The sequence below is a fragment of the Candoia aspera genome, chromosome 3, assembly GCF_035149785.1.
Source record: "Candoia aspera isolate rCanAsp1 chromosome 3, rCanAsp1.hap2, whole genome shotgun sequence".
NCBI classification, from domain to species: Eukaryota; Metazoa; Chordata; class Lepidosauria; order Squamata; family Boidae; genus Candoia; species Candoia aspera.
Window position 1 is genome coordinate 173,240,383 of NC_086155.1, and position 24,866 is coordinate 173,265,248.

The 24,866-nt window shown below is 37.2% G+C and overlaps 1 protein-coding gene across 3 annotated transcripts; it reads left to right on the plus strand.

Moving 5' to 3' along the window:
* The first annotated feature begins 28 nt into the window (after positions 1 to 28).
* YTHDF3 (YTH N6-methyladenosine RNA binding protein F3) lies at positions 29 to 22,952 on the plus strand. 3 transcript variants are annotated; one of them, XM_063299336.1, is made up of 6 exons: positions 29 to 138; positions 1,684 to 1,708; positions 6,877 to 6,962; positions 9,846 to 11,435; positions 16,981 to 17,075; positions 21,795 to 22,952. In XM_063299336.1, the coding sequence occupies exons 4-5, from the start codon at positions 9,864 to 9,866 to the stop codon at positions 17,026 to 17,028; spliced, it is 1,620 nt and encodes a 539-aa protein (XP_063155406.1). In that variant the 5' UTR covers positions 29 to 138; positions 1,684 to 1,708; positions 6,877 to 6,962; positions 9,846 to 9,863; the 3' UTR covers positions 17,029 to 17,075; positions 21,795 to 22,952. The 3 variants fall into 3 exon arrangements, with proteins under 3 accessions (XP_063155406.1, XP_063155404.1, XP_063155405.1); XM_063299334.1 differs by having other exon boundaries at positions 91 to 359; XM_063299335.1 differs by lacking the exon at positions 16,981 to 17,075 and having other exon boundaries at positions 94 to 359; positions 21,795 to 22,868.
* The last annotated feature ends 1,914 nt before the right edge of the window (positions 22,953 to 24,866 follow it).

A 24,866-nucleotide genomic window follows, 5' to 3' on the forward strand; every position in this document is an offset into this window, starting at 1 on the left:
GAAGCGGAAAAGGAAAGGGAAAGGTCAACGACGACGTCGTCAGCGGAGGGGGGAAGAGCGGAAGGTCAGGGTGCCGCGGAGCGGAAGTAGGAGCCGGAGCGCGTCCGCCATTGTGGGAAAGCGGAGCCCGGAGTAGAGGTGGGAAGTCGTGCTGCGTCCGGCGGGTGGCTTTGGGAGGCACTGACCAGGACAGGAGGGTCCGGGCTGCGGAGACAATCAGCCAGCGGCGGAGGGGAGAGTAGAGGAGGCGGAAACAGCGACCACGACGACCTGAGGGAGAGAAGGAGGAGGCCCAAGCAGAGCGGGGTGAGGGGGATTGCGGCTCCCCGTGAAGAATGTCAGCCACCAGCGTCGACCAGGTACCGCCTTCTCGCGGCTTTGCGGTTCCCGAGTGGAGGATTCCTCGTCCCGCCTTCCTTCCGTTGGTCATAGCGGGGATCCGAGACCGCTACATCCGAGACCGTGGGACTCCTCCCCTGCTCCGAGGACCGCCCCTTCTGCAGGCCTAGAGGCCTTTCGGCCTGGGGCCTTCCTGCTGAGGCTCAGAAGCGATTCCATTGCTTGCTTTCATGAGAGGACAGTTTATTCGCTAGTCTCCTAAACTGTACGAGCTCCGGCGCTTTCCTTCCCCGCGCTTTTCCCTCTGGCTAAATATTCTGCCCTCTCCGACTCTTCTCGGGCGACTGTAGTTGGATGTGGTTCTGAGGAATTCTGCAATAGTCGTTACCGTTTGCTCTCCATTGCACAGTATTTTCTGCTGGCCTTTTGTTGCCGCGCTTCTTTTCTCTTCTCCCTGCCGCCTTATATTTCTTTTTCTTGCTCTTTTGTCGTCTTACGGTGTTTTTTTTTTTGCTTTTGCAGATAGTATGGCTTCGTGCTACTTTTCTTTAATATAGGGCTATGGTTTTCATACAACTGTTTCTTGTTTGTTTATTTTCCCTCTCTTTCTTAGTTTTGCTGTTTTCATTCTTACGTGTTTTTAACCTTCCACATTCTTGGCTTTATCTTCTTGGGCTGTTTTTCCCATCGTCATCTTTGCAACCACCTAACGGACTTCTCTCTCCCTCTGTGTACACATTACCTTTTTAAAAGATAGTTGATAGTGGAGGTCTGTAGTGAACAGCAAATTTAACAGAAATCAAAATCATGCAGATCAAAGTCAGTACAAGTGAGATTCTCAGATTTGGAAACATCACTTTTGAAAAACACTTTCTTTAGTATTGGCCAAAGCTAGGCAATTACAGATTTTTCTTCATTCTTTTATGCTTGAGTAATATGAGACAATTATTACAATTTCAAAGCCACTAAGTCTAATGGGATAGAAGGGAGAAACAGGAATAATGTACACTGGAGTGTTTATAGTCACTTTATAATAATGGGATGTTAATTTTTAGCTATGCTTTAATGGTAAATGGAAGAACATCTATCACTTAAAAAAGTAAAAAGTTCTAATAGTTTTTGTGTCTAATTCTACTGTTTATGCTGCTAATAGTATTGTTTTATGTTTTAGATATAACTCTTGTTAGGTATCTTTTAAAGTGTATAGTACTAGTGGTATTCCAGATAGTAACCCATGTAGAGTTCATTAGATGCTTGGGTCTTAGTATTTATTATTTTTTAAATAAGATGACTTTATTTTATATGTTTAATTCCTCTAACTTTGTTTTATTTCATTGCTAACAGAGACCTAAAGGACAGGGAAATAAAGGTAAGTTGATTTTTCTGTCCTTAGAATCCTAGTTAAGCAAAGTGTAATTATTTCATTAATCTGAAGAAACATACTGTGTAGTGATTGAGGTGATCCACTTGGTTGACCACTTTTATTGATGTAGTAAATAATTCATTAGGCTACATCAATGAAATTCTGCAAGTTCTTTTGCATTTCAAATAAATTTAAATTACCCAAATGTTTTGCCATTTTCTTTATTTCTGCCATTAGAACAAATGGGAGTAATCAGGTGATCAAATGACACAGGTTCTTTATTGTTTTATTTTGCTTATTTATTTCCCAGTTCAGGTATTGGTTAAGCGTCTGAAGTACCCTTAAACTTTAAGTAGGTTTGCTATAATTAAATGTTTTTGCGGTAGAGCTTACAGTTTATTGAAGATGCTAAGATGAATTAATTTAACAAAGTTCACAGAAAGGAAGATCCTCATTCCCTCCTTTTCATTCCATTCATTGGAAGCTCAGGAGGAAGGGCTCTAAAGCCATTTGAGATAGAGCTTTTTAATTTCAGAAGAAGCATGAAACACAGAATGTTGGCTGGAGTTCTGCTTGGTTTATACAGTTCCCCCCTTCTCCAGCATCCTTTTTATCCCATCTCACACTGTTCAGGATGGATCTGAAGATGAGAGTATTTTGAGGAAAGGTGATGGAGTTCTTGTGATTACAGGGAGAGGAGAGAATGGGAAAGCCACCTAAATCTATTTCTTTAAGCTAACTTACAGTTTTAAAACTTTTTTTTAAAAAAAGTTAGCTTTCCTCAAAGACTTCTCTGTTTGGTGATTTAGTGATCAATTTGCTTTCTGAGAACTTCCTAAATAAGCCATTTAGGAAGCCGTTTATTTGTTTGTGGATGTCCACTGTCACTTTTCCCCCTGAATTCCAGTAACTATAGCCTGTGCATGGATTTGGCCTTGTACGGGGAAAAAAGGAAGCTGTATAAGGCTAGAAAGCCCTGCATCACCTTCTAAGATTATATTCACACTGCACCCTAACTAAAGCTGTAGTGTTCACATCATTAAAATGCTCAACTCCAACAGGATTTATTGTCTGTGACATTTCTTAGAGTTCTTTGTTCACCAATAGGTCTTTAAAGCTGTTAAAATTAATAGCATCCATCACAGTGAGATACTTTGCAAGTCTGAAAGATGACATAAGGAAGTTATTGTGATTTTTTTTTCCCCTGGAGTAGGCCCAGTCATCTCAGTTTGGCTGATTTCTGAGCAAAGATATGTACGATTGTATTGTTCAAACATTTCTGCATCTGAGAAATATACAGAGATATTTTCTATAGAAGTGCCATAATCCATACTTCTTGTTTTAAAGGGTATTCCCTAGAGGATTTACATAACTTTTAAAATCCACACAAAACTGTAAAAAAAAAAAACCCCATTAAAATAAATAAAACCAAATAGTAAGAAAGTTGTGTACTTTTCCTAAAAATGTTATGAAACATTAGACATCTGGAAGATTTATCAATTTATGCGAAAGATTTACAGTGTATATGCTAACACTGATAGCATCTTAGGGACAGTTCTTTTGGATATGCATTAAACTTCAAGCATTGAGGCAAAGGGACTGGAAGCAAGGCTGCATGCTTTGTCTTACATTTCAGACACTGATAATTGAACTGAATAAATTAAAATACTCTTAGTAATATGCACATACTCCGTTTATAATGCCATAATTTAAGATGGCAACTAGTGATGTTCTAGTCTTTAATCATTCATGTTTTATGACAAGATCTTGGCAGTTTGTTGTTGTTATGGCTCTGAACGTGTGTATGTAGCCATCTTGGAAGTAAAAGACCTAAGTGTATTAAAATGAGTTATTAGTTTCATTATACTTTATATAATTGTTAGCATTTAATAATTAATAAAATATATTTATCTATAGAATCAATATCAGATTCCTTATATTAGATTTCTCAATTAACAGAATTCTAAAATATCTGCTACACTGATATTGCACTGCACAGAACATTTTATTTCATTTTTTTAAGATAAACTGTTAATAGAAGTAAAACCCATTGTTTATTTAGTATTCAGTTTATAAGCCCCCTCAACTGTTGAGGCAACTCTAGTTGATTACGATATATTAAAGCAATAAACTAAGGAGAAAACGGGATTTTTAAAAAACAATTATTACTATATCAGGGAAAGAAATATCAAAAACTAAGGAATACCCTGGTTATTTATTTGTATTTCTAATGCTTTAATATTACTGAAATAGCCATGACTGAACCTCATGATGACAGACAAAATGTCTGTCAGTGGAACAGGTTGCCACACCTTTAAATTGTTCTTGAAGCTTTGTATATCAGGTGTTGGTTACTTAGAAGTAAGACTCAGATCAATAATATTAATATTTAAGTGTGTATACAATCAGATTCTTCATTTTATATCACTGAATATTATATTGAATTCATAGTAATTGTACTTTGCTTTGTACCTTTGGTAATAATGCATATACTATATTATCATACAGATTAGATAATCACATTTTAATAGCTAAATTTCAGTATGAATTTGTTCAGTTATGGAGTCAATAAATTTATATTGATCAAGCAGGCTTGTGATATCTTATGTTCAGAATTCGACTTCTGGTGCATAACTGTTATTGATTTGATATTTTTTAAAATATGTTTTAGTTCTTATGAGCTAGTGGCATATGTTTCTGTTCCTTTTTTAAGGCACAGTTGATTTCCTATAAGCTGAATCACAGGAGAAACTGCTGTTGTCTTTCTCTGAAATACTTAAGAGAGGATTTCACCTTTCCCTAAAAGTTGTATCACACTTTTATATCTTTTTCTTTTGCTTACTCTGTCAGATTTCCTATCAGAATGAGTTGTACCAATTTTGGTATGTGCTTGTTTTGAATATTATTAATTTTAAAATTAATGTTTGTACTTGAGATATTATATGACTTAAACTTTTGGCTTGTAGTCTTTAACAAGTCAATTTCTTTCCTCCCTCTGTACAGAGGTTGTGCAAAGGGATGTAAATTATGTTAGAAGATTCAAAGTAATCTAATATTAAGATAAATAATGTTTTGAGCAGAGAAAAAGCTTTCAGGCTGTGGTTTACAAAGATGTTGTATAGAAGGAATTCAAGAAAGAAAGTCTAATGAAGAAAACAAGTTGAATTTGAAAGTAAGTTAGAAATAGAAGTTTAGAGAAACAAATAAAATCAGGATACAATTCCCGAGCTTCATGTAGGATTGCAGTAAAGCTTATTCTCAAGTTTCTTTATATTCTGTAACACAAACAAATTTTAGGTAGATTTTTCTCCCTTCCGAAATGGTCTGGGACAGAAAAGAGAATACTTAATAGTGAAGTATATTGAATGGATGAATAACTTTATTATGGATCATTGACCCACCAAGCATATCAAAATAAAAAGTGAGGTATGTTGGATGGCAAATTTGATAAATAAATAAACCTGAACCCACCTGCTTTCAGGTATATTAGAGCAGAGTATAAATCTAATAACATAATCTTTATAAAATGGTGCAGTTCTGTAAACTAGATGATCAGTTGAGTGGTTACAATTATATAATAATTGTGAGCTGTTTCACAAGTGAGATAGTAAACTTTGCTATCTGTTCCAGTTACCAGTAATGCAGAGTATAAGCTCTGCATTTTCAAAACATCTGTTTGTATTTTGCTTAACTTTAAGATTGGAGATCATTTTTTTCTGTTATGTAAGGTTTAGGTAAATTGCTACCTAATCCTTACCTGTACATCTAGTGTACATCCAGTGTAATCATCTCACTTTAAAAAAATCATTGCTGTATGTTGACAGATGTGGAAACCAAGTAGAATACTGGGAAATCTTCAGTGTGTATATCTGTCTTGAAATTCTTGCTTATGCATTGTGATGCTTTTGCAGAGAACAGATTAGATATGCATAGAATAATACACAGACACATTACTAAAAATACAGTTGTAGGGGCAGTTCCTCTTACTTTACAGTTTTTATTGGTTGAAATTAATTGGTATTGGCTTGTAGAAAATTCAATTTCTGTCATATTTATTTTTATTTTATTTATTTTCTATCCCGCCTTTATTTTTATAAATAACTCAAAGTGGCAAACATACCTAATACTCCTTCCTCCTCCTATTTTCCCCACAACAACAACCCTGTGAGGTGAGTTGGGCTGAGAGAGAGAAACTGGCCCAAGGTCACCCAGCCAGCTTTCATGCCTAAGGCAGGACTAGAACTCTCCTGGTTTCTAGCCCGTTGCCTTAACCACTATATCTAAAATCTGATTAGAAAACTACATTCTGAAGTAATACATAGGAGATCAGACCATTTGTATATCTAGGTCAGTATTTATCACTGGATTTCAGTCAAGAACTTTTACTAACTTTACATGGAGATTGTGGGATTGAATCTGAGATTCCTTGCATACAAAGCAAGTAGAAAGAACTTTAATATAAGCATTTGCAGATTTCATTTTTGAAACAAGAAGTTATTGTAGATATATTTTGGTCTCTCACTATTGAGAAGGAGAATTTTAACAGCAAACCTGGGCTTTTTTCTGTTATTTGACCTGTTTCAGTATAGAAAAGTTAAATTGGCTGGTTTCGGTAAGCCATTCATCTGTTTCAGTGCTGAACTTACTCTCTTGAAAACTTAAGGGGAAAAGATTTGCTGTCATAGTATACTATACAAGGTAATTAGATAACTTACATGTGAGGAGCTGTATAACACTAAACAGAGTGTTTAGTTAAAGATCAGATCCATGCTTGCACTTCTATATGAATCCATTGAAGTTATCATGTTCTGATGTACATAATGGCTTAAGAGTACACTTCTCCAAATTAATTTGTTTTCATTAGGGTGCTTCTTACAGATAATATTTCAGCCTTATTTTTTTTCCTTGCTTTTTATTCTAATCTGTGGCCACAAAAAAAAGTGTAAAGCTCACTCCTCATATTCTATTTATGTAATATTTTCCAATTCTCATCTCTTTTCTGGATGATCTTGTAAACAGAGTGCCAACCCTTTTGCTGTTTTTTGATTTAAGGATTCAAGGATACATGAATGTGCCTGTTGTTATGATTTACCTTAAAATGTTTTGATTTCCATTAGATGTTCAAAGTCATGCACAATGCTTCTAAATTTTTTCTAATTTTAGTTGCATTTCAGTTTCAGTGCAAAACGGTTCGATTCATCAAAAGGATGCAGTAAATGATGATGATTTTGAGCCATATCTAAGTAGCCAGACTAATCAGGTAAGTATTTACAAGACTATTGTATGTTGTTGGTCCTCTGTAATAAGTAATTAAATGAGACTGCTTTAATTATGTAATTAATAATATAATACAACCTTTCAAAGACTTCATATGCCGCTTGTAAAACATTGCTACATATGAGTTAGCTTTATTTTTCCTCAAAGAAATTCCTTTGCTTAGGTTGTAAATACTGCAAACCAAGGGTATTCACCTTGCAATGGATCTGGATGGAAAACAAGCTTAGCTAAATATACATTTCTTGTGTTCATATTCATTACTTTAACGTTATAAGTAGAAGATGCATCATGTTTTAAAGTTATACATTCTATTTTGTGTTAATTTCAAAGAGCATGGTTAAATTAGATTTTTTAATGGAAGAAACAAAAACAATGAGAAAAAAAAACTTTTGAAGCCTTGTTAATCCTTGCCTGAAGTATTAACCAGAGCTGTCTAGTTATTCTTAATTAATCTCATAGGATGCTTCCGTTATTTTCTTCTTCATGCTCTGCAGTGGTAGCTATTTGACAAAGGCCATAGGCAATGTTAGGGATGATGAACTAGGATTTGCATATGTATCTGTGTTTAGATATTCTAGCTAAAACACTATTGACTTAGAAGTTTGTCTGATATACCATAGAAATGATTTCTCTCAAGCAGCTGCAAAGAAATCATGAAATCCTTTTTTTCCCCCCTGAAAAGCTCTTAATCTGCTGTTCCACTGAGGTTCTGGATGTTTCAGTGTAGCAGGAGTCAAGGAAGCTTTTCTCATCCATGTTTCCCTGAAGCAGATTAATAGCAAATATATCTGTACTGTGGAGAATTTGGTGACATTATCCTCTAGATGCCTTGACCATCCAGTTTTCAAACTGATTGGCCTTGCAGCTTTGGGCCTAGATTATTGTGACTGATAGTTGCTGTGATGGTCTGGGCTGCCTTTTATAGCTTCCAGCTTGGGATGCAGTTTGGCTGCTTGTATAGGTGGTTGAGCATCATGGCAAGCAATATGAATAAAATTATAAATATTTGACTATTGACAATAAAAATAGGAAACTAATGTTATTTAATAGGCATAAGAAATTAAAATAATTTTGACAAACAAAATTTGCATTTTCACCTGCACTCTTTCATACGGAGTCAGGTTTTCTGTCATTAGTTTTTGTGTTCTACTTCATCAGCACTAAAAGGTCTAAGGACTTACTGCATGGTATCAGTACTACAGGTAGTCCTCGCTTAACAACCACAATTGGGACCAGCAACTTCATCGCTAAGCAACATGGTCTTTAAGTGAGACATCACATGTCCGCATATTGCGATTTTACTACCAGCTTCTCCATTGACTCTGCTTGTCAGAAGCCAGCTGTGAAGGGCGCAAATGGCGATCATGTGACCGTGCAACGGTCGTAAATGCCTGCCGGTTTGAAGAGGCCAAATGGTGATCCTGTGACCGCGGGGATGCTGGACAGTCATAAATTCAAGGACTAGTTGTAAAGTTACTTTTTCAGTGCTGTGGTAGCAAGGTCTACCTGTATTGGCACAATTTCCTTCCCCTCCCCCATTTTTAAAAGTCACTGGAAATCATATCTGGCACCTTGTACGACAGTGCTGATATCTCACAAGGGTTTGATATAAGAGCATTTCAGACATTTTTGTGGAACTGCACATGTCTTATTGCCTGTGGTTAACCCTTCCCTTGATGTTTTCCTGGTGAAAGGCATAGTTAAAAAAGGAGCTGGAAAATGTTGAAATGTTAAAATATAATACTGTTGAATTTTTTCAGTGCAAAAAAGTGGTATTTTGTGATGTGTGCTGTGGCAAAAGAGACAAATGTATGTGTGTTTTTGCACAGAGAGTGGTTGATTAAGTGCCATATTTGCACTGGAAAATAAGATACATAAATTCAATATGATGGTTTTAGTGATCCAGTAAAATGGCCCTACATTTCAGTGCCAATCAAGCAAGAATATTTAAATTGCCCCATCATCCAAAGGTAGCTGTATGTGGGTGAGATGATTAATCCTTTGTACTTTAAGTCAGTGTTGTTTTAAGCAAACTTTTAGTTATGCAAATACCCTGCCATATAAAGGTTCAAAAATGTCTATGCCTAATGCAAATACTACCTTCCCCATTTTGTTTTCCTTACAAGTCAGTAAATATTGAAAGTAAAACACAGGCAAAATAAACCTGCTTGTGCCTATTTTTTTTGTGCCATTGCACAATTAAACAATAAACAGAAGAAGATGCATAAATTAGGAAGTATGTGGGTCAATCAAGCTTGCAAAAAGTCCTGTCCTGCCTGTGCATTTTGCCCCTTGGACCTTGGTTTATGACCCTGGAGTCTCAAATTCTGTTCCTCTTCAGCAGTAAGGAATAAAGGGTGTTCCATAGCTTGGTCTCTTATTACTATCTTTGCACAGTGAACTTACTAGCATTTTGGCATGAGACACAGTGAATTCTAACATATTCAGATACTAAGTCTTTATTCGTTTTGGATAAAAAACTCCTGGCATGTATAGCCTGGTTTAAGATGAAGAAAACCACACAGAGAAGGCAGGAGCACATTTATAAAGAATAAAATAAAATGCCATCTAGAATATTCTTAATTGACCAGAGATGCAGAAGTGCCAGAAGATGTGCATGTTCATTCTTTAGAAAGCCATATCACCACTGTTGAGTGGTTTTTAACCTAATCAGCTATCATATTAACCATTGTTATTTATTTGGGTTTTGAGGCGGTTATTTCAGGTCTTTTAATGTGAAAATATTTCTCCTATACATACGTTTTGGGACATGAAGTGTATTAAATATCCTTAAATTTAGATTTGTAGGAAATGAACATTATAAATGCAGCATTGAAGTCTGATTATCATTTTTCTTCTTCTGCAGAGTAATAGCTATCCACCAATGTCAGACCCATACATGCCTAGTTATTATGCTCCCTCCATTGGTTTTCCATACTCTTTGGGTGAAGCAGCATGGTCCACAGCTGGAGATCCTCCAATGTCATACTTGACAACTTATGGACAGATGAGCAATGGTGAACACCACTACATCCCTGATGGTGTATTCAGTCAACCTGGGGCTTTAGGGAATACTGCTCCATTTCTTGGTCAGCATGGATTTAATTTTTTTCCTGGGAATGCAGATTTCTCTACATGGGGGACAAGTGGATCTCAGGGACAATCAACCCAAAGCTCTGCTTACAGCAGCAGCTATGGCTACCCACCCAGCTCTCTCGGTAGAGCTATAGCTGATGGACAGGGTGGATTTGGCAATGATACTTTGAGCAAGGTACCTGGAATTAGCAGCATTGAGCAAGGTATGACTGGATTGAAAGTTGGTGGTGAAATGACAGTTGCTGTAACAAAAACTGTTGGATCAGCTCTAAGCAGTACAGGTATGACAAGCATTGCAGCAAATAACGTGCCTGCAGTTAGCAGTTCAGCACCTAAACCAACCTCTTGGGCTGCCATTGCAAGAAAGCCTGCTAAGCCTCAGCCAAAACTTAAACCTAAAGGTAATGTGGGAATTGGGGGCCCTGCAGTACCACCGCCACCTATAAAACACAACATGAATATTGGAACTTGGGATGACAAAGGGTCAGTGGTAAAAGCTCCTCCAACCCAACCAGTACTGCCTCCTCAGACTATAATTCAGCAGCCTCAGCCTTTAATTCAGCCACCTCCTATGGTGCAGAGCCAGCTGCCTCAGCAGCAGCCGCTGCAGTCACAACAGCCTCAAGGACCTCAGCAACAGGCTCAGCCTCATCAGCTGCAGCAGCAGCAGCAGCTGCAAAATCGCTGGGTGGCTCCTCGCAATAGAGGTGTAGGCTTCAATCAGAGTAATGGAGCTGGCAATGAAAACTATGGTATAGGTGTTATACCAGTTAGCTCTTCGCCATCTGGTGTAGATGTACACCCAGTTTTGGAGAAACTAAAGGCCATAAATAACTATAATCCCAAAGACTTTGACTGGAACCTGAAGAATGGTCGCGTGTTTATAATCAAAAGCTATTCAGAGGATGATATACATCGTTCCATTAAGTATTCTATCTGGTGTAGTACTGAACATGGTAATAAGCGCTTGGATGCTGCGTATCGTTCACTGAATGGAAAAGGCCCACTCTATTTACTTTTCAGTGTGAATGGCAGTGGACATTTCTGCGGAGTGGCTGAGATGAAGTCGGTGGTGGACTACAATGCATATGCTGGAGTCTGGTCTCAGGATAAATGGAAGGGGAAGTTTGATGTTAAATGGATCTTTGTTAAAGACGTTCCGAACAACCAGCTGCGGCACATTCGCTTGGAAAATAATGACAACAAACCAGTTACCAATTCAAGGGACACTCAAGAAGTACCCCTAGAAAAAGCCAAGCAAGTGCTTAAAATAATTGCTACTTTCAAGCATACCACCTCAATCTTTGATGACTTTGCACATTATGAAAAGCGTCAAGAGGAGGAGGAAGCCATGCGTAGGGTAAGAAATCATACTACTATTTCCTGGTTTGGAAGCTTGACTATTAAAAATAGAGTTGCTTTTGATCTTAACTACTGGAAATTGATAGATTAATACCACCTAACGGATCTAGGTGACATTTATCAAATATTCTGCCTGCATTAAATTTTAAATAACCTATGTTTAGCTTAGATCTGTATTAATAAACTACAAGGCCAAATATTTAATAGCAATTACAATTGTCTTTTAATTTCTTTACTGTTGCAGTAATGAGGTTCTGTGTGTTCATGTAAAGTATTTAAGTTATTGTAATAGATACTGAGGTGTACCCAGAAAAAACATGCCTATACCAGCCCTGTTGCTGGTTTAATCATCATCATCATCATCGTCATCATCATCAAAATAACAGAAAAATCAATATAACAGTTTTTAGGCTATTTCTTTTGCATCTCCCTAAGAGCGTTGTGATTTGTATCCAAACTCATTGCAGATCAGGGATGGACAACCTACAGGTCATCTAAAATAATTAGCAGAACCTCCGTTCATACTGGCAGGCTTCAGCAAGAAAACTTTGGGGCAGAATGATTGAGGGGCGGAGTTGAAAGATGGACATTTCAGCCCCATTTCCCTGAGAAAATCAACATCTACCTGTCCTTGTAATTACCAAGGGTCAAACATGATTTGATAGAGATCTCTTTTACACTCTTGTGATCTCACTGTATTACCAGGCTTTTCCTGGCAGCATTGGTGAGGTGAAATGCTTCCTCCCTACTGCCAGTGTTACTTCTAAGCATTATAAGACTGTTGCTTCTGATGTAGAACTGTATATGGGTCTTGGTATTACTGTAATTTTCTTCTATTGATTTTAGTGGATCTAGTTCTAAATACAAGATTTGGGCTATTTTTTGCATTTTGCAGGATTTGGGTATGGTAGTAAGGGAGTAAAGGGGATTTTGAAATGCTTAAGGCACCCATTCTTATCCCTTGCACCTCTTGAATTACACAAAATGGATCTTGATTCAGTTTTGCAACTGGAAGGAAACAATTCTGATGAAATCATACACCTGTTGGAGGGCAGTGTTTATGTCTTAGGAAACTGTTCTCTGTCTTGTGTTTTTCCATTCTTGGATTGTTCTGAGAAGGCTAAAGGAATCAAACTGGATAAAGCAATAAAAGCCTTTCTTCTGATTTGGATCTAAAGCCTCTGAGCCATCCTAATTTAACTTGATGTTCCTTGGATTATCTGCAAGCAAGGATGTTGCTTCAGACTCTTAGCTTATTTTAAATGATTGTGCAGACTTAATCACTGTATGAAAACACTTTTTGTCTCTGGAGACATAAGCAGTTTTAAAAATTAGGTTGAGAATTTAGACTGGAGTCCTGTAATTCATTTATCTGGGAGTAAGCCAAGACCATCTGAAAGGCTACTAAAGAATTCTTGCAGCATTTGTGGACAAAATTGCTCAAATTTGAAAGTAGCTGGACTTCTGCTGCACAGTGGCAATGGAGGTAATTGGAGCCTCATCTTGTGAAGTGATCTGGGATAATTTTGAGTCTTACATGTCTGAGGAAGCAGGGCCCTCTACAGTGTCATTTCTACCACTTTTCAGTTGGAACCCTGCCCCTTGTGGCTGATTAACACCTGTGAGATGGCAGAAGGTTGGATCTGAGCAGTAATCAGTAATTTCTGTAGGTGGTTGTAGCATACCTCCTGCTCAAGAAGCCTTAGCTCAGCCTAACTGTTTTGGACAACTTTATACCTGTTTCCAATGTGCCTTTTCTAGGAAAGGTGGGGAAAGTGGTGACCCTACAATTTTAAAGAACTCTAGACAAAATAAATTATTTGGATCTTAATAGCCAGGGTTCAGTTTGAGATGTAGCAGGTAAATTGCATTGGGTATGCTTGCCAATGATGGCTTTTAGAGTGAGTACAATGCTCCTGGTCTTCCTTGAGCTTGGGAATTTGGAAGTTCTCCTAGTTTCACAGCTCTTGCTTGAAGCGGTGAAGCAGTAGCAGCGGTGACTGGCAGGGCTTTTGCACAGTTAAATCTTGTGTACTGATTGCAGCCTTCCCTGGATTGGGAAGGTCTACTTATTGGCGGTTATGTCCTAAAAGTGCCCACCTTTCTTTTGGATTACTATAACAACTCTACATGGGGCTGCTGTTGAATAACATTCAGAAGCAACAGTTGATACAGAATGTGGTGGCCCAGCAGTGATGGTGTGTCCCAGTATACTTTTGTGACACCTGTTTCAGGAGCTACATTGGTTGCTGGTTGGTTCCTGATATAATTCAAGATGTTGGTTGTCACCTTTCAGGCCCTGTATGGCTACAGATCTGGTTATCTGAGGTACTGCTTTCTCTTGTATTCATCTAGCTATCAAACCAGATCAAATGGGATAAATTCCATCCAGGTCCCAACCCTATGAGATTGTCACCTGATGGAGCCTTGGAAATGGGTGTCTTCAGTAGCCATGCCCATGTTTTGGAACTCTTTCCAGGCAGGGATATGGCCAGTTTTGTCCCTCTTGGACTTTAGAAAATTGTAAAGGCTTACCTGTTCCACCTTGCACAGAAGGAGGGTGTATTGTAATTGAAGGTAGAATTGACAGATGCATGGAATTTTTATTTTGGAGGTTTTATCTTTTTACCTTTATCTTTTTAAATATGTTTTGCGAGTCATTTTTAACCACCCACAGCCTTTGGGAATGGGTAACATCCAAGCAAAGTGAATAAGAAGTAAACAATTTAGTGGATTTGTCTTCTCAGTATGAATGATGATAATATATTACAGTATTAAACAATTAATTTATTAAATTATGCATAAAGTAGTACAGTAGAACATCTTGAAAATATAGCTTAAATGTTTGCACTTTTATCTTAATTGTTATATTGTGAAATATGCCTTATAAAATGTGTCTTGGTGTGATAAACCAAAGCTTATATTGTATGTGCTTAATTAAATCCAACCCAGTGCTGATTTGTATTGCATGATCTATCCATATTACGATAGCGTAGAACAAGACCTAATCTTCTGCATTGCTTTTTGCAATGAAAGGGTTGTTGTCCAACAAGACTTTTCTACGAAAATTGAGTGTAAGCCACAAATAGGGCTTGAATCTGCTTGCCAAACTTCATATTTTTTTTCATTTGACATGTTTTTAAAGACTTGGAAGAATATTAGAATATCAGCAGAGAAGTTGCTGAGAATGCATGCTTTAGCTATGTCCATTTACTACTGAAAAGTTAAGTTTAATAATAAACTTACCTTTTGTGAAATATTGTATGCATTAAGTGGAAAGATAATTTCTGAGTATGGAAATACTAGATAAAGTGCTTAACCAGAATAATGCATGACATAGATGGTTAGGTTTACAACTACAAGAATTTCAGCCAGTCATGACTTTGGCCATCCTGGCAGGGAAATGTGGAGTCTCAAACACATGTGGAAGATGTTAGGTTGTGGAAACCTAGGACATTCTCTGAAGTTAGATATAATTTAAAAGATAGGTGAAGGGTATCCTATATCCTTAGCTAGAAATAGCCACAGCAGGTGGAAATTCTGAAGAACTGTATTGCTTTGTAATTATATTTGTTAGTAATTAAGAAAATTAGTGGAGAGAATTGATAGAAGCTTTTCAGTTAATAATTACACAAATTAATGGTTATTAACTGGAGTTACGTTAGAGACACCAGCATCCACAAGGAGAGTGAGGGAAGTCAAGAATGGCAAGATGATAGTAGCAGCAGTGTGATCAAAGCCCTGCCTCTTTTGTATGTGTGTTGGCATTGCACACATGATAAAGGGGTGTCTCTTCAATTATGCAGCTACAACGGCTGTCATGCCTTTTTTGATCCTTTCCCCCCACAGTCACTGGTGATTGCAGATCACCATTGTAAAAGCCAACCACTGTTAAATTGGGATTCTTACTAATATTCTAAATGAATTAATAATATGTGGTGTTTATTCTCTGTGTTTTTAGAACAGTCTTATGCTAATAAAAGCTTGAAGAAAAAAAGTTTCTAACCAAGTTGTCATTTTCCTTTATATACTTCTCATATGCATGAGGTCAGACCTATAACTGTCCAGTACTGTGTTATATGTGTTAAACCAAAGTAGTGTTTAGCTGTGGAAGACAAAAGCAATCTAACCATATATTTAGGATGTTGGCTAAGAGTAATAAACTGAAAACATTATGTAAGGGCATGAAATAATTTTACAAAAGAACAAAATACCTACTTAGCAACTAATAACAGATGATATACAACCTCCATGTTTTTCTGGAAATTTTCAATTTGTAAGATCCACAGGGACGTGGTGGCGCTGCGGGTTAAACCGCTGAGCTGTCGATCGGAAGGTCGGTGGTTCGAAACCGCGCGGCGGGGTGAGCTCCCGCTGTTAATCCCAGCTCCTGCTCACCTAGCAGTTCGAAAACATGCAAATGTGAGTAGATCAATAGGTACCGCTTCGGCGGGAAGGTAACGGCGTTCCGAGTCGTCATGCTGGCCACATGACCCGGAAGTGTCTATGACAATGCTGGCTCTAAGGCTTAGAAACGGAGATGAGCACCGCCCTCTAGAGTCAGACACGACTGGACTTTACGTCAAGGGAAACCTTTACCTTTACCTAAGATCCATGTGGTGACATATCCTTTGTGCAGAAACAGCTTTGTATCTTTCTGTTGATCTACAAGCTGTATCAGCTGAAATTGGATTTCAATCAAAATAATGGAACTGGTTTGCTTATGGAGATCTGATACACACACACACACATGTATGTATACATATATATACACACACATACGTATGTATGTATGTATGTATGTATGTTCTCTTTATGATCTCAATAAGCAAAATAGTAATACATGGCATAGTTCTCAAACAGCTTATGAACATTCTTTATTATCACCATGTTGGCTGGAGTTGCTAAGAATTGCAGTTCAGCACAGTCTGGAAAAAACAATAACATACTTTCTGTAGTGATAATTGTGCATTGCTGTTTTTTTAAAATTAATTTAAAGAGGTTATACTATATGGAGAGCCAGTTTGGTGTAGGAGACCATGAGTTCTAGTTCTGTATTAGGCACAAAGCCAGCTGGGTGCTCTTGGGCCAGTCACTCTCTCTCAGCCCTAGGAAGCAGGCAATGGCAAACCACTTCTGAAATCTTGCCAAGAAAACTGCAGGGTCTTTCTTGTCCAGGCAGGAGTCAACACTGACTCGAGGGCAATTAGAGTATGGAAGTGCTAAACCGTAATTTTACTCCCTAGCTGTGCATATCTATACCTTATATCAAGCTGCCCTGGGAACTCCAAGAAACCTTTTCATAATGCATCTGAATGAATCTCTTCATATTGATTATGCATTGCATTATTTATTGCTAGGATTGGGCTTGCATCATTTTAGTTCTCTGTGCTAAACTCAGAAAGTCAAATATTTTCATTTTCTGTCTTAGTTAAATTTTGGTTTAGGTGAACAACTGGCTCAACTTCATTTTATATTTTAAAAGTGTGTAACATTTTGCATGCATATAATCTGATTAATTTTGGGCATGATTTTAATTCTAGATGACTTTACAAGATAGGAAAAGCCGACAATATGTACAGAAAGTTTAAACATAAGGGAAAAAGATCACAGGGAAGAGCAAAGGGAAACATTACAGGTATTGACTTATTTGAAGGTCTAAAATTAATTAGTAAATGGGGGAACAATTTAATATGCTGTTCAAGTTTATAAATGAAATACATTTAAAAGTTTAAATGCCTTTTTTTCCTCAAAAGTAAACAGGAACAACAAAAAGCAATCTTTCTGATCAGCATGTATATAGCAAACTTTTTTTAGGTACAAATTTGCCTATGTGGTCCATTACTGGAAGTTTTTTGATTTATCAGCTGATAGATTTTCAAGTTTCTTAAAATTTACTTGCTTGTCTCCTTATAGTAATTTCCCAGTGGATAATGGGTTCATTGAGTTCTTACACAATATTGTTCATAATAAATAAACTTCTAAAAAACTGAATTGCTGCTTGAAAGAAATCCTAAGGGGCAAAACTGGCAGAATGGTTTTGGATTCACTCTGTTTCTGTCATATTTTGTAGAGATTTTATAAATTCAATATGTATTTCTAGAACAGTAAACATAGCATAGCAATAAAAAGTGGAACAATGTATATGCTTCCCTCTTGTAAGTTTATTTTTAAGAAGCACTATCAGGAATTTATGTTTCTGTGAATTTGTCATGGGTTTGCATGCTTTAATAAAAAGTAGTTATGCACACGTACAAAGATACTCCTCTTTTGAAAGACTGATTTCAGTCTGGATTATTGGTAGCAAAAGCAGAACTTTCTGCAGTCCATTGTGCTGAATGCTGTGTTCTGAATCAAAAAGACTGGATCCAGATTTGACATACTGAATAAAAGGGAATCCTGTACTAGAAATTCCTCATTGTAAATAAGGGACAGATCATTGATTCTTTTTGTGGATTCGTTCTTCCCTGAGTACCTTACTTTTATAGATGATTTCCACATGTCCAGATTTTGAGGGGCTCCAGGGGAAGGAAAATAGTTGGTTTTGCCTTCCAACTATCAGGTATTTTATATGCAGATAAGTTCTCTGAATAATTCTGATGCAATCCATGGCACATAATGAAAGTAAGGGTTCAGTGTAAGAGCTCTGGGAAAATAAAACTGGCCTTGAAAAAATGCTTGTGCAAATAGTTTTTCTGAATACATGGATAAGGTAGGAGTTGTTTTTCTCTCATACTGTTTTTCTAGTTCGGAAATGGCCCTTTTGGAACGAGGAGCTTTCTTTTTACAGAATGGCACCTTTTGAATCCCAATCTATTAAAACATATACCTTTTAATAAACTTTTAAATTGCTGTGCAAGAGAAGATTTTACAATATTTTCTACCATCTATGACTTTGTGTTGCTGAGTAAGAACTGTGACAACCCATCAACAGTGTCCAATATTTTATAGTTGAAAGAAACCCTAACTTGTTATTGAAAAATGCTTAATGAAAATTTGTTTAAACTGAATACTTGGTTACCAGATGCAACCTAGGCCATTTTTACTGAAAATTATGTATTGACTATGTTTTACAGTCAATATGAATAAATTATACAATAGCCAAAACATAAAATTTGGCTGATCTCCTACTGAATTATAAGTGCAAAACAGGATTTATATGAAATTCTGTAACTATGTTTCATACAACAGATTGTATGTTTAAGCAGAATATAGGACTAGATGTTCACAGGGTAACACACTTTTTCCCCTACTGTAGTTTTGTAATATGTATTATAGTATTTACTATAGAAGGATTTCCCCCAAAAAAGACGTTAATGTTGTGAAAAACTCTGCCAGTGCTACATATTATGAATTATGTTGTAAGATATTCAGTATCTACAGGAAACATACTGCTCTATTAGAAAGACTTCAAAGTGGTATTTATCACAGAGGAATTCCCAAACCTTATCTCTGGAAGTTTTCCCATTAATTTTGCAAATGGAAAACGTGGCCTTTATCTAATGGAGTCATTCCATTCACCACAAAATGAATCCTGGTCCCCTCTTACCCTGCTGAATAGTTTTGTTTGGGAGTTGAGTCTTATTTATTTACTTAATCAATTTATATAGCTGCCCATCTCACTTTTATGTAACTCTAGGCAGCTTAAATAAAACAAAAACACAAAATGCATAATATAAAACAAAAATAAAAACACATAGCTGCTGGGCATGATATAACCTGTCATCCAGACAACCAGGAGACAGGCTCTAACCCATGCCCAGGGTCCCAGGCTTGAGCACAAAGCCAAGTTTTCAAGGCTTACAAAAGGCCAGCAGGGATGGGGCAATCTAATCTCAGAGGGAATGATATTCCAAAGGGCAGGTGCCATGGCAGAAAAGACTCTCATTCTGGCCCCCACCAGCCGACACCCCGTAGCTGACAGTACCTAGAGCATGCCCTTCCTGCCAGATCGGATAGGACAGGTAGAAACAATTGGGGAGAGATGGTCCCGTAAGTAACCCAGTCCTAAGCCATGAAGGGCTTTAAAGGTGACAACCAGCACCTTGAATTGCACTCAGAAGCACACTGGAAGCCAGTGCAGCTTGCAGAGCAGTGGTGTCACATGTGTCAAGTAACTGGTACCAGTAACTACCCATGCTGCTGCATTTTGCACCAGTTGAAGCTTCCAAATATTCTTCAAGGGCAGCCCCACATAAAGCACATTGCAGTAGTCCAATTTGGAGGTCACAAGGGCATGAGGACTGTGAGCAGCCCCCTGTGAGGAAAAACATGCACAACCAATGCACACCCTAAGCTGTGCAAAGACCCTCCTAGCCTTGGCTGCCACCTGCTCTTTGAGCAGGAGCCCTGAGTCCAGGAGGACCCCCAGATGGTGTAGAACCAAAGGTGGAAGGTCCTTGAAACTAGGAGGTCCAAAAACTCAGAACCACTCAGTATTTCTTGGATTGAGCTGAAGCCTGTTGTGCCCCATCCAAGCCCCCACAGCCTCCAGGCACTGAGACAGAACATCCACAGCATCACTCAGGCACACTGGGTTGGAGATATAAAGCTGGGTATCATCATACTGATGATACCTTGATCCAAACAGATGACTTCACCCAGCAGCTTCATGTAGGTGATAAACAGGAGAGGAGAGAGTACTGAGCCCTGAGGCACCCTGAAAAGGAGGGGCCACCAGCACTGGATATCTCCCCTTCTATCAACAGCGACTGGAACTGACCCTGGAGGAGGGAGGGGAACCAGCACAACACCATGCCACCCAACCCCAACTCCTTGACCTGTTCCAGAAGGATACCATTATTGAGGGTATCAAAAGTTGCTTGAGAGGTCAAGAAGAGCAATTCATCATCCTACTCCCACCAGAGGTCATCCAAGAGTGCAATCAATGCTGTCTCAGTCCCATATCCAGGCCTGAGCCCTGACTGAAAGGGGTCCAGATTATCCACTTCTTCCAGAATCCTCTGAAGCAGCAACACAACCACCTTCTCTACAACCTTCCCTAGAAAGGGAAGGTTGGAAACTGGATGAAAATTGGCCAGAATGATTAGTTCTAGCAATGCCCTCCACCCTTTAAATACAATTTTATTGAAAGTTTTAAAAACAAGAGTAAAAATTAATACAAACTAAAATAGAGTAGGAAGGGGGGGGGAAAGGAAATAAAAGAAAAAGCTAAAGTGCAAAAAGAAAAAATAGAAAAGTAGAAAAGAAAGAAAAAAGATATAAAGAAGTGGCTTCCGATCTTTACAGCAGTTATAAGTACAATTGTAAATTTACCTCTTGCTCTAAAGTTACATCGCGACTCTCTTGTTTCTATAATCTATCTAATCATCAAAACCATAGATCATAAGTTCATTTTCTCCTGTTTTACATAAAAAGTCCATAAGGGGTTTTCAGTCCGCAGTAAACGTAGATACCATCTTTTTTCTAAACAAGCGGTCAATTTGGCCATCTTGGCAAGTTCTGTCATCTCCACCAACCATTCCTCCGTTGTAGGTATTGCCAAATCTTTCCATCTTTGTGCATGCAATAATCTCACTGAGGTTTGGGTTTAGTGATGGCCTCTTGAGATGGCGATACTACCCCTTCCCTCAAAGAGGAGTTAACCACCGCCAGAACCCAACCTCTACTTCCTCAGGCCCAACAGAATTCCACTCTTTTCAGATAACCAAGCTAGACCCAGCCCCAGTAACCTCCACAGGACCTGATCAAGGCCAGAATCTACCTTAGAGTGGACTCTAACATGTGCATTGTTGTGAAGGGAAGCACTGTTGGTCAGAATGTGCAACCTTATATTGGATTGGTTGAGATATTATCTCAAAAGATGATGACTGAATTTAAAAGACCCCTTCACCCAAAATGAATTAGACCATTAACATGTTTTTAGCATAGTTAAGATGATTTTTCTGTTTTAAAGATTCAGATTAAAACAATAGTTAAAGTAATAGCAAACTGTTCTGCCATGTGCTCTGACTTTTTGTTGGCTTAAGATGTACATTGTTGAAAGAGAGGATCAATAAAATGTGTTCTATTCACCCCATGATCCATGGCCCTATTTTGGTAATAGCATTTATAATGATGAATGCTATCATGGTCCTGGGTCTATACAGAAAATTAAAGTGATATAAAATATAAATAACTATGGAAGTGTTTATGGTTTTTATAAAAGACTCTGGCATGCTTATTTTTCTTAAAATTTTGTATAGAAAAGACTAACACAAGTTCAAACTTTATAGATTGAGAAATGAACTTTTTACTTTTTACAGTGTGCTTTTATGAAATATTTGTAGTTCTGCATAGAACTGAAGTATTTTATGACAATGCTTTAGTAACTTTCCTTTTTTTTTCTGTCCTGCAGGAGAGGAATAGAAACAAACAATAACTATATGGAGATGGTCCTGCTAGAATTACAACACTAATGATGTAGACTCTGGAAATGCCTAATATGTCTAAGAAGACGTTATTAAAGCTTTGTTCCTGCTTAAGGTGACATCTTTGAACACTTTAACACAAAATTGACTCTTCTTGTAATGGTTCTCATCAGTGCATCTGCCCTTATACTCTCTCACCAAACACACTTGAGAACTGTAACTTCGTCAAGCACTTTCTGTCCTGAAGCTTTTACCAGTATCTGCTGTCTTTTGTAATTATGCATCCTAGCTAAGGCACAGGAGATGGAACGAATGCAAGGATTCATTAACTCTTTGAATTTGTTAAATACTAACAATTAACCATCATAAGTGGTTCAATGATGTGAGATTCACATTGCTTCAATTTATTTTTCTTTGATGTAGTTTTTTAATTGTCAGTTTTTTTAGCTATTCAGCAGAATTTAAAGCAAAATCATGCCATATTTAGTCCTGGAGTAAAACTCAAGTCTAAATGTTCATGTGAAAATTATTGTAGTAAACTTTTAATATGGCAAAGCAACTTTGAGCTGCAGTTTAGCCAAATGAATTATAACATGAAATTATATTAGAATGTCATTTCCCTTGTTTCAAACTGTTTGGTGTAGAGAATATTAATATATGCAGCTTGGTGGGCCGCACCAGTTAATGCACATTTCTTTTTTTTTTCCCTGTAACATGTATACCGGAAGAAGTGTGTTTGTCTGAGGAACTGTTAGTTTGCTACACTCAATCTCAATTTTGAGTACATGTACCTCAGTCTAAATCAGACTTTTTATGACCTTTATAACGACACTTAAAATCTTTAATTCCTATTTCTGGGTGTTTGCAAGCCTGAAAAGATTGCTATCATGGAAGTGAAAATTTATTCCTCTAAGTGATTCACTAGCTAAATAAACATTATTCTTGTTTTAGCAAGCATATATTCAGTTTCTCAGATTTTGTTTGTTCCCAATTCTGAATATAATAGTCTGCTATTCTTTCAGTTCAAAATACTTTGGGAAATAAAACGTTTATCCATGGTTTCAGTTTGTATGCTCTCATGGCTGTGTTTACATGTTACTTATTAATACTATATAATAAAAGCCTAGGAACCATAATCACCTGAATATTTTCTATGCTACTTTTTAAAATTTATTTTAGAAGTTTATTTGTGCATCACTGTGAATAGTACTGTTTTGAAAACATAATAGTTGTGTTATCTACATAAAAAAAAACTGAACAGCTGCACATCTAGCTGTGTTCTGTTTTTAGAAGAGTGGCTTAGGAAACAGGTATAGAGAGGTTTTTAAAAACCTGTTTGTGAATTCTTAATTATATCTGTAAATTGCAAATGTTCACATCATCTCTGGATCCCTTCATTATTCTAAAACTTGTTAGGGTATTATTTTTGTACCATGCATATATGTAAGTTGGGTGGGTGGCAGTTTTGATTAAAATGGCATTAATTTTAGCATAATGCTTGAAAGCAACCTTGTACATATTAAATGGATCTGGATTGATAGCTTTACTTTTAGAGGAATCTTGTGTAAGCAAGGGAGGGAGAATTCATATCAGTACAACTGCTTCCCCACTTATTGCTGCCAGAGGTTCTGCTGGGTTGAGCTTGCCTTAGCAGAAGGGATAATTAAGGAGAAAGTACAAATCACCAGGGATGGCATATTTTGGACAGTATATCACATGGGAGAATCTAAAGCTTCATCCAGTCTGCCTCTGACATCGCTTTTCCTCTATCACAATCCAAATGAGTCCATTGAGAAGAAAACTTCTACCATAACTTCATTTATGAGATCTGTTAATACCTTATTGCTCCTAGGTTATCTTCCCATGGGATTGTATCTAAGGCTTTCCTTTGTATACCTGGATTTATAGTACTTCAAACTCTATCAGGCTTGTTTCCTTCTAATAAAATATATTTAGGAAATTTAGTTGTTAGATATCTATTTCCAAGTGAATAATTTAACTCGAAAGAAGATGCATATTCTCAAAATCTCATGCATATATGTTAGATGCATACAGTGGTCTAGCTTATACAATATATTTAGTTAGTGGACCCAGCCACTGGTTGTAAGCCATACTTTATCTTCACATTGTATGAACCAGGCTAATACGTTTTTTCAACGAACAGTGGTTAAAGTTTATTATATGAACAGAGACAATGTTTGCTGCCTGAGTTAGAAAAACAATGCTTGTGTGTTTCTCTTTATATTATTCCTACGAGTGGCTGTTCTTTATCATTTTAATAACGTTGAAGAATGTGCGGATAGAATCTCAGACATTACTTCAGAATCACGTTTTATTGCATTACACTTAACATGGCTGCTGTAGGACTTACAGTAATTTGAAATAGGCTATCCTAAACTATGTAATGGTTTAGTGTGATGTGCTGAGCCAATGGCTCAGTGGAAAAGAAACTGTCTTAGTTGTTTACATTAATTCATAATTAAGGAACATAAAATCATACTGAATTTATCGGGTTGGGTCTGATGTGATTATATTTAGAGTAAATGTATTTAAATCAATGAAAATTACAAATAGATAACTTTCACCATTGATTTCACTAAGCTTGCTTCAAGGCATTATTCAGTCTGAATCCCTTGCAAATGCTTACCCCAACTTAATTCTTAAAAGTTAATTAATATTATCATAACTAACTCTTATTTGTGCAGAATATTTTGACTGCGCTTCACGGTGGTATGTATGTCACTGTGAAATGTGTTCATTTACAGAGATGGTGTCACTTGGCATTTCAAGTGCAGTGCACTGTGTACTGTCAATGCAGACAGACTCTTGTGTTCCAGGGCACTAATAATTGAAAACAGAAGATTGTATAGTGTGAATATAGTAATTGCTTTGAATTATGCAAATTAATGTAAATTTAGAAAATGTTCTTTTATCCAGTATTTTCAACTAAGGGTGTATCAAGCAATGTGAGCTTAAAATGGATTATTCTAATCTTTTTACGAGTTTTCTTATTCTGTGTTTTGTGTTCTATCTTCAGAACACCCCTGTTTTCAGCTCAG